Source organism: Pectinophora gossypiella, chromosome 6 (genome assembly GCF_024362695.1).
Source record: "Pectinophora gossypiella chromosome 6, ilPecGoss1.1, whole genome shotgun sequence".
Taxonomy (NCBI): domain Eukaryota; kingdom Metazoa; phylum Arthropoda; class Insecta; order Lepidoptera; family Gelechiidae; genus Pectinophora; species Pectinophora gossypiella.
In genome coordinates, this window is record NC_065409.1 from 3,462,435 (window position 1) to 3,473,256 (window position 10,822).

The 10,822-nt window shown below is 35.4% G+C and overlaps 1 protein-coding gene across 1 annotated transcript in view; it reads left to right on the top strand.

Annotated features, from left to right (window-relative positions):
* The window catches only part of LOC126367300 (phosphatidylinositol 4,5-bisphosphate 3-kinase catalytic subunit delta isoform), a 47,238-nt gene extending 36,705 nt beyond the window's left edge, over positions 1 to 10,533 (top strand). Inside the window, exon 19 of the mRNA XM_050010753.1 lies at positions 612 to 10,533. Within this exon, the coding sequence (XP_049866710.1) occupies positions 612 to 734 (123 nt within the window). The 3' untranslated portion in view covers positions 735 to 10,533. The remainder of the gene's footprint in view (positions 1 to 611) is intronic.
* Positions 10,534 to 10,822: the final 289 nt, after the last annotated feature.

Sequence of the window (10,822 nt, forward strand, 5' to 3'; positions counted from 1 at the left end):
ATGCATAGGATAGGATAGTTTCCAACTAATCAAATCAGTCACTTTTTACTAAACACGAAATTACTATAGAATTTGTATGAAAAAGCAACCTATGACGTCATAGAAAAACGTGACACAAATGTCGCACATTATTACATTATTCTTTATTAGAATTCAAAATAAGTAAAATAGATAAAACGGTTTTTGTCACCTTTAGATCTGTTTTATTTAGTATTCAGAACCACATAATTTGTAAATAAACAAATCTTTGACCTAGGAAACTACCCAATTGATTTTCCTGGGTTTCGATTAACGGTACCAACACACACACACAGCCACAACCACACACACCACAGCCTACACAGCTTCACAATAAATGTTTCTTCTTTCTTGTTGTTTCTTGTCGGTTCGGTGCAGCGATCTAGGCGTGAGGTTGCTATTTCATATAGGTTGTAAGTGACAACCCTAGGATCGGAATCATTCAACCCACCTTTTTCTGTACTCCATCAGAGAAAACGTTACCACAGAAGCTTGTGGTTATCAGGTGGATAACCAACGTCAGTAACCCTGGTGTCAGGGTTATTATTGAACGACACCATACAGAAATAAAACTACCATAATGATCCCCGCAGGTAATGGACCTAACCGAAGACAAAGCGATGGAGCACTTCAGACTCAAGTTCATAGAGGCTATGAAGAATTCGTGGACCACAACATTCAATTGGGCAATCCACAACATAGACAAGAACAACTGACAACGACGCGTGCACCGGCTGAAGCAGCCGTCTAAGAGCACCCCGCAGACCTTGTGAACTAACTAGTTAGTCGGTATATCTGGTCAGCTAGTTGGTTGGTTGGTATATTTCGCCAGCTGGTTATTTAGCTGGTTGATGTTTGTAACCAGCTAGTTGATTGGTTGGTATATTTAGCCTACCGGTTAATTGGTTTGGTTGGTATATTATGTCAACCAGTTAGTTGGTTGGTTGGTATATTAAGCCAGTTGGTTGGTATATTGAGCCGACCAGTTAGTTATCTGATTCGTACATGCAGCGCAGTGCCACATATTTGATGCAAATTTTCTTAGGTTTATTTATAGAATACTTTGTTCCAGTGAATTATAAAATGTACTAAATCAAGTTATATTTAAAATATTAATGATATAATGGAATTGGACTTATATTGCTTTACTTTTTGATTTAAATATTCGAATGGGCGTGTAAAATCCTATATATAAATCATTATGAATTACATGATGGACTGTATAATCATAGAATAAAGAATATTACTGCATGTAGAAAGGTAATGCTCCCCGCACTAATTCGTATCGGGCGCTGAACTAGATTTACCACAGCCCTCAAAGCCTTATTAATATAGCTTATATATTAATATAGCTAAATGGCGATAAGTCGTTAAGGAGTAAGGAAGAGCGCCGTGGACTGTCTGTCTCGTTCGCACTTACGAGTTAGGCTGCACGCGGTAGGAATGAGATTTTTGTATGGGGTTTCCGGGATGTGTTACGCCCAATCATGTAAAATTATCTTCTACAAGTTAATATAACATAACATAAGTAAGTATACCTACCACTAATCCATATCGAGGTAGGAAGAATTAATCTATGAATATATTTGTTCAACTCAATAATGTAAATGCTTTTAGCTGAATTTTCTTTTCAAAAACGTTTACATAAAACATATTCTTGTTTATTTTCATGTTTAATTGATTTTACTTTTTTTCTGTTACGAAATTCCATTAGCTAAAGCTAAAGTAGAACCCGCAATAATATGCCGAAACAATGCTAAAAAATAAAAGTATTTTTTGTATTAAGAATGTATTCACTGAAACGTTGTTCTCTATATATAGAGGAAAAGTATATAATATAATATGAAGTTTGCCAAAATTTTAAGATATGAAATTTGCAGTCAGTAAAATTGAAGTGGCACTGCGCTAAATATAAGTCATTTAAAGCCGCTTTCTCTATGCCCGACAGACGCGGCTATCAGTGAGAATAATGATTAAGGGTACTTTTACAAGTTGTCCTTTCGTTATAAAAATAATCACGCTCTTATTCAGTGTTGCAACACGGGAAGTTAATGGTTTATAATTGTATGGCACGATTCATCTTATAATGGTAATGGTAATATTGAAGAAAACATGTTTTCATTAAATTAAAAATCATAATTTTGAATATTTTTTGTAAACGGATTTAAAAATAAAAGTATACTTACGGTGGCAACCCCATCGAATGTCCGCCGCGGTTGAGGGTAGTTAATAAACTTGTTAAAACAAGTTTATGAAGTAAGGTTGGTCCCGTTTACACGACTCTCACTTAGGCATAATGGTAACTAGGTTCGAAAACTAGGTGAATTGTGTAAGTTGAGACTTGTAAAGGTTATATTATTTTAAAAGCATAATAACAAAAGCTTTCGGTAATATAAGGGAATTAAAATATATATTTTAACATTATTTATATCTTGTATATTAGTAAGGGTTTGCTAAATTAGCTATATTTACTTGCAAATGTTGGTACTGTAAAGGAGCATTGCATATATACGTGTAGTTAAATTGTTATGTATAATTTTGATTGATAATATGATTGAGTTGTTGAATGTTGGGAGACATTGGAGTGTCGATGTGAACGGGACGAGGTTGTCTAAAGACTGATAGTGTAATTATACTAGAGACTGGATACCCGCGGCGGCAAGTATAGCTCGAAACATTCTCGAAATTTCCTTGAAAGATTGTACTCTAAAAAGTGTACTAAATTCGAGAATGAACGCTGCGACATATAGAGAAACTATTTCAAATTGCAACAGAACTGTCGGTTTTAACGACTCTAACGAAATAAGCTTGTTGATGCGATGGTACTTGTATGCTGGCCAGAAACTGGAAGAAAATTGAGATATTTTATGTGTAAAAGGGTGATTATTCAAAATGTTATTCGGTGATTCATATGAAACGAAGACCTTAACGACCATTGCAATTATTTTACTTACAATTTCATTAAATCTTTATTAAAAATTTCCAAATAAATCACTGAACGATTTAACCTGGTGTAATCACCCTGAAACACGGCAAAAGTGGTGTCAAGTTGGCGGCGGCGATTTGGCTGTGATAAAGAGCGATTATATGCGCCGGATAGGACGAACTTGGTTTTAAGCGTTCATTATTTTATCAAAGTTCGTAGGTTTGTACGGGCACAGTAAAGGGACCTCGTAAGGATGAGATTTCAAGTGTGTCAAAGTGGATTTAACGACTATACTGGGACGACAAGTTTGTTCAGATTAAAAAACCCATGCACCCTAAAACAGTACATAGGTTTAAACTGCAGCTGTAGAACATACTGCATCATGCGGCCTTTAAAAAGTTTAGTAGAGAAAACGTAAATTCATGAGTATGTTTAACGTAAAGCGTATTTGGCGGTGCTAGAATAGGAATTGTAACTACGCTAATATCTTATATATCAACTTAATATAGTATCAACTTACACTTCTTCTATCGTGTGGGTTGTGAAGTGAATTACCAACCTCATCAACCCTGGTGTCAGGGTTATTATCGAGCCGCCAAAGGCCCCTGACATGACTCATGTAACGACTACTTACTTACATCAGTAAGTACCCGGGACCAACGGCTTAACGTGCCTTCTTCGAAAGTGCTTCGGCACGGATCATCTTACTTTCGGACAATCAGGTGATCAGCCTGTAATGTCCTAACCAAACTAGGGATCACAAAGTGATTTTTGTGGTATGTCCCCACCGGGATTCGAACCCGAGGCCTCCGGATCGTGAGCCCAACGCTTAACCACTGGACCACGGAGGCCGTTAACTTTTTAACTTACACTGAGTCCGCAGATATTTCCTGAATATCAAAATTAACATAAGCTCACGAGTATGTTTCCAAATTGTTGGCAGAGGTGACAAATTTTAAAAATGCGTTAACGGTAACGAGATTCGCCACAGATGCTCGAAGATATACCCTACTAAACTGGACATAAACCCGAATACGTGTACTTATTATTGCGTATGGCAGACAAAAATAAAATATCCTGCATGCATCATATATCCAGCTGAAGCTCCCCCAACGAAGTCTCTGCCGCATCCGTCACACAATGCAGCTCGGCTATGCCACCTGGGAACCAGTGCAGAGGGTACTCGTTCACTATGTGAGATATGGTTTGATCCGGGTGACCACATTAACAGTGTGGCGACTCCTTTAAGCCCCATTTATGTAGGTGATGGTTTGACTTTCCATGGTTGGTCCTACACCGGTTCAGTCGGGTCCAGATTTTTTTTTTGAATACGTGTACTAAACGTCCCTTTACTGTGTTAGCGAAACGAAGCGGCTACTCCGCTGGTATAGTATAAATGTGTAGATCAATTAGAAAGACAGATAGTTATTTTTAATTAGATTAAGGAGACGGATCAAAATTTTCACTTTAGCGTTGCTCGTTCATTTAGTTTTAGGCGTCATCCGTATACTCTAGTTATAGTTAGATGCGTGAGTGTGAGAGGAGATGATAAGAGAAAATAAGAAGGGATAATATGAAGGGAGATGTGGGGAGATGGTACGGCCGCCGCCGCTTGTCGCTTTTTGCATATTTTATTTGTAACTTCATTATAGAACGAATCTTACTTTAGGCGAATCAATGCTCTCATTGGCAAATATATCAGGATAGGCTCCACATGGTATACTTTCGAAGAAATGAGCTGTTTTAGTAATGGATTTATTGTGACTCGATTCTTATTTCTCGTTGAACTGTATAAAATGTAGACCCTATTCAAACTTAGCTATCTTTGCATAGGTCTTGTTATAATCCGCGGCGTATAAGTTGAAAAAAAATGGCGGCCGTCCGCACAGGTAGCGGTTCTGCGTTGTCATGGTTACGCGTTGCCCCTCGCGTCCCACCTCATACCGCACTTCAATTGAGGCCCGATAATTTGTTGTTCAAGTTATACGTCGCGGATTATAGCTTTGTCCAACCCCCGAAACATACTGTATCGCCGTCACCGCGCGGGGAATCATAGTTTTAGCAGTATTATAACGTCGTACTTTTTAGGATCAAAATAATTTTCGCTTTTAAGTTTTTTATGACTTCAGGCTACCTCATGGTGTCGTGGGAGACAACGTATTTACGTTACATTACGCGATTTCATTTGTTTTTATTACGTCGCAATCTCTTATGGATTTATTTGGAAAGGTTTACAATATCTATTAGCAGAGCCTTGTAAATGACAATTGGGGTTGCTGATTGGATTCAAAGCTACCGGCCGATAGTTTTTACGTGGATATTAATGTGAATGAGTGTGTATTCATACTATTTCACAATACTAAGTTAAGGGAGAGAATTAAGACGTTATTATTGTATAGTAGGTCTTAATTCTCTCCCTTTAGTTACAGTACACACTCAGAGCCACGATATTGTCGGTGTAGCATTCTCCATGCTACTTTTTAGAAAAAAATAGGCCAGTGGTTTTATACACACTACGAATGAAATAATGAGCAAGCGTTATGTCACCTTTGGAGTATATCTAATGACTCCAGAAGCGCTCAAAGTTCGCACCCCGTAGCAAATACTACACTCAGGGTTCAGAGGTGAACTGTAGCATAAGGTGACGATCACAATAGATCTTATAGGTTGCAGTGATACAGCACGAAATGCAAGAAAAACTAATTAAATGTGTTCTTTTGTCATAATCACTACTGGCCACTATGAAATTGTAAACCTTTCATGTAATATTTGTTTATTAGATCGTGGTAAAGCTAAGAGATATGGAATTTTGCGCTTGTTGGAATGCCCTAGTGAAAATATACACGAACTATTGTCGATTTGTATGAAGTATTTGATTAATGACCATGCCTTATGATACATTAGTGTTAAGTTGTTGCTACACTATTGCACATAGCTAGGTTAATTATTGTATGTAATTTAATAACTGGTTCTTGTTTATGTCGACTATTCGCTTTGATAACTATGATTATGGAAACATAAGAAATTGCAACGGAAAAACGCAATAGACTGCAATAGAATTTGTTTTTACACTATCAGACTAGAATATTTTTAGAAATATATTAGCACGAATGCCTTATTAAATATTAATAATTATGCTTGTCATCAAAAAAATCGAAACGCTACCGAATTTTTTGTCAAACAAAACACGACTTTGCTAAATTTTAAAATTTGAATTTGGTTTATGTTCCAAATACAAATTTTAAATATTCAAAAATTAATATCCTTTTAATACCTGTTGCAAAATTTAATAACATTTATTTTTTATTCCCAAAAACTCGTATTTATATTTTTCCGATAATATTTATGAAACATAAACTTACGAGGTGTTTCGGTTTTTTTTGATGAGAAGTGAAAAAAGATTATTTTCCTATTTCAGCGAATAGTTGATGTTTCTCAGGAATATTCACATTCATTTTATTATATGTCGAGTCAATGGTTATACAATAGTTATGTCGGTTAGTCTACGATATTAAGTCATTATAGTTAGTCGGTTCTCAGTAAGTTTCAGTGTGAAGGCGATCGGCCATTTTCAGTGCGCTTGTCACAAATGTACAGGTGATTCTTTAAAAATAATATCATAAACTTTTTCTTACGTTTGTGAAATCAGGGGGAAATGGAAAGATGAGTTACATACATATATAATATTGCTTCCATTTTTCTAATGGCCCTCAGCAATCACTGCATTTCAGTACTTTAATGATTAAAATTAGAAAAAAATATTTTGTTCACGCGGGAATAAAAAAACAATAATGAATTATTTAATTCTAAATTCAAATTGTGATACACGATAAATCGAATAATTATTGTTGAAGATGGAAAATAGCATTTTTCGGACATACGAAGATTGCCTAGGGAAAATAAAATCTCTGCGGGTAGCAATATTGCTTTATTACTTTTAAAACCCGCAGTAGTAAAACCTGATTTTTGGGGGACTTTGAAACTTACTGGTTGATTTAATCTAATTTAGCCTACAAGATCCCACTGCTGGGCAAAGGAATCCCGTTCGTACATTTTTCGCAGTCCTATGCGTACTCCAGCCAGGAGAGTTAAAATGGCCACATCGAAGCAATTCATCTAAGAAAGCAATAACATTTGAGATTTGTTTGCATTGCGCACTTACTTTTATATGCGCAGGCTTAATTTGCAATATTGCTTTCTTAGATGAATTGTTTCGATGTGACCATTTTAACCCCCCAGTACTGGTTGATGTCATTATATTTTTCTACTGTACTCATTTTTATCATTCCTCCTGGTTAAAACCAAACGTCTAGCATGAATTTAAACAACTCCATTAGTAATAATAATAATGTTAAAACATAAAAGACAACATTCGCAAGGATACCTCGAATATTGTTAGACATATCATAATACAGTTACAATAGATTAGGCATGCGCATGATAAATAATAAAAAAATATAACGCCAAAACAATAATGTAATACCTCATTTAAAGCGTTTGGCTTAAATTTTATTGATTCGGTAGATATTGTTTAGCATGAAGTACTTCAGAAGATCTAGACTCTATTGTATTTTAAATACGGATCAAACAAAGAACCTTGTCTTTTTAAAAGTCGGTTAATAAGCTCTAAACTTGGGAGCGAGTGTCCTAGCCAGCCATCGAAGATTATTGCTCCATAAAAACGTGTGATGAATAATTCAAAAAGTGAATTTTAAATAGTATAAATAAATACTCGAGGTCTAAAAGGTTTTAAAAGTAATTCTTCGTTCAGCCTTTCCCAACCTTACAAATTCGGCCAATCTTACAAAATATTGCAACCAGGAAAAAACGTCTTAATCACGTGACCAATTACGTGCTACTCAAATCACTTCCAGTAAACGATATGACGCCTGTATCTGCGGTTTTGATATTAATTTCTTCACTATTACATCACGCGTACTATGCTAGATAATATCTACTATTGTTCACTGCCAATTGAAAACCAGACTGATCGCCTAGTTATCAATAGAAATTCTTCCTCGAAAGAATAATAAAAAATCAATACTTGTAGTACGATTTGCCTGTCTTCTCGACTAGTGATGCATGGATTTTTTCGTGAATGTTCGGGACTTTATTCACAAATAAATACGCTGATATCGTGTTATAATCTACATAACAATCCCACTGTTAGGCACAAGGCTCCTCTTAATCAACCGGTCTCCATCGGTAATCGAAACTGGATCTCCGGATCGTGAGCCTACCGCTCTAACCACTAGTCTATGGAAGCATTATACCGTTTTTCACAGGGTCCGCTTACCTAACCTGAAGATTTCACAGGCCCGGTTTTTTACAGAAGCGACTGCCTGTCTGACCTTACAACCCGCGAAGGGAAAACCAGCCCAATACACGTTAGGTACCACAGAAATATACCTCCGAAAGATGCATTTCTCGGGAATGCGGGTTTCCTCATGTTGTAGCTGATTATAATCCAATAGAAAAAAAAAGTCGCTGGTATAATTCGCAGTGCCAGTGCACACAAAAAGCATCTACGGTACCTACGTCTCATAATTACGTATGGCCAAGACATTAGTGTCACATAAACATAGTTAAAAATGCTATCCGTTTCGCTACAAGTCCTAGTGTGAAACTTTTAACTTTTTTTGTAATACAAATGTGGAACATGCATCCCTAGCCGCTGTTGGTAATAAAATTAATTGCGTCACCTAGCAAACAATACAATAAAATGATCTCGATCAAGCTGTATACATTGTACCTTCCAGTAACAGTAGCTTCCCGATATGTTATTTTTGGAAACTTCTAGTAGATTCATATGTATAATCTAAGGCCCCATTCACAGTACCAAGCGCAAGCGGAAGTGGGCGCGATAATATCAGTCTTTAGCCAAGTATGGCATTTACGAAACCGCTGAAGAATGGAGAGATGTTTCGTAAAAAAATATTAACCTTTCTTTATTTAAAATAGCCAAAATAAGTAAATAACAAAATATGAATTAATCTTTTACGACACTACTTCCTCGCTTATTCTTGTTTGGAGGATGCCGGGCCCTCTTCTCGCTACGATGGCAGCGCCCGCGCGTTTGCTGTGAATGAGTTCGCGCGTTTCTATACTAACCTGATAAGTTTGATATTACCGCACCTATCTGCTGCCAATTGAAATATCTAAACTGATATCAATTATTATACGCGCAGAATAATGCGTAACTTATACGATTTATAATATCAAAATCCCCCGTAACGTCACACTAAAATATAAAAAGGTGCATTAAAATTTTACCCAGTGCAATCTAAACGGCAAATCACGTAATTTGTACTCAATAATATCGAATATGTACAATATTTTTTTATGAAAATTACATAATCGTTTTGGACAATTGACATTTAAACAAGTTAATGGGTGTATACTGTATAACGTTTCACCTATCGTATATATCAAGTAAGTTATACAAATCACAAAATGCGGTCAAAATCCTGTGGGGCGTTACTTTTTTGTTATTCTTTTTAAGCTAATTTGGAGTAAGCATGTTATTTTCTTAAAGGAGTTTTGTTTAGAAATGACTTTCAATTAGAAAATTGATATTGTTATTTTCTCTGTGTGTATATTTCCTGTAAATAATGGGATACAAATGGTTAATGCTATTACCTGCCATAAATACGAGTATGCTTTGTTTAAAACTATTTTTTTTTCATATTACTTCTAATTATCATTTTAATCAACACTCACAAGATTTTGTACTCCATTGCTATATACTTGGCTTGTAGACTCGTATATCGTGTAACATGAAATGCTTCCTATGTAGTGCTAAATATCTGATACTTTATCCATAGTCTGTTCGTCTGTAAGTTAGAAATAACTTGGGTTTAGTTTGTGCAATGTAAATAGAACGATTGTCTTATTTATGTATAAGTATGTATGCATTTCAGATGGTGATTTTTGATTTGTTAACGGGTTACTTGAATGCTATTTAGATGGTAAGTATATTGTCAGTTCGTATACAAGGTGATAATGGTCGATTGTTACAAGACGTCAAACAGTGTTCAAGTCAAACCCACATTTGCTGTTCAGAAATAATGAACCGAAAATTGATCAGTTTTCGACGATTCGATTCCACTGAAGAGTATCCATTTCTATAAGAAGTAATTCACCAAATAATATTATTATTGAATGAATAAGTGTATGTTAACGCATTGTCATTGTGAAGTAGTTTTAAGGTTTACAAAGGGAACTACGGGAAATGATAAAGTTTCTTTGAAGGAGAAAATGAAATCAATAGATTCTGTAAAGGACTTCATAAATTCATTTTGAATACGGAAGGTTTTTAATGAATTTACTTCCAAGGAAACTGTATCAGTTTTCAAAGCACCCTGTATATAAAAAGAGTATGTTAGCCATATTGCTGATGCATATTATCTTTAAGATTCATACAACATCTCAAGTCTCCAATAGTTCCTTTGTCATGTGTCATTTAATATTCATACGAGTAACGAAAGAAATGTAAAAGATATTCATTTAAAATATTGTATAAAAATAATTTACCGAATAATTATTTGCTATCTCAAATATGATTTTTTTGAATAAACATTTACATACGAGTTCTGTTGTGTATTTGCGACACCTTATCCATTACTACATTCGTAGTATTAAAATATACAAACTTAATTACCTTCAAATGACTCTTTGTTAAATAAATAAACACGTTTGAGTTCATATCAAGATTTCATCAACGAGATTGCTCTCGTTTAGTTTTATCTACAACAGACAACATTGCTCATTTAAAAGTAAACAGAACCTCAGAATATCACGCCAAGAAATGCTCGTGCTGTCTTCGTAGACAGGACAAGAAAATGCTAGTGATGTTGACGGCACGATTAGTTAATTGCA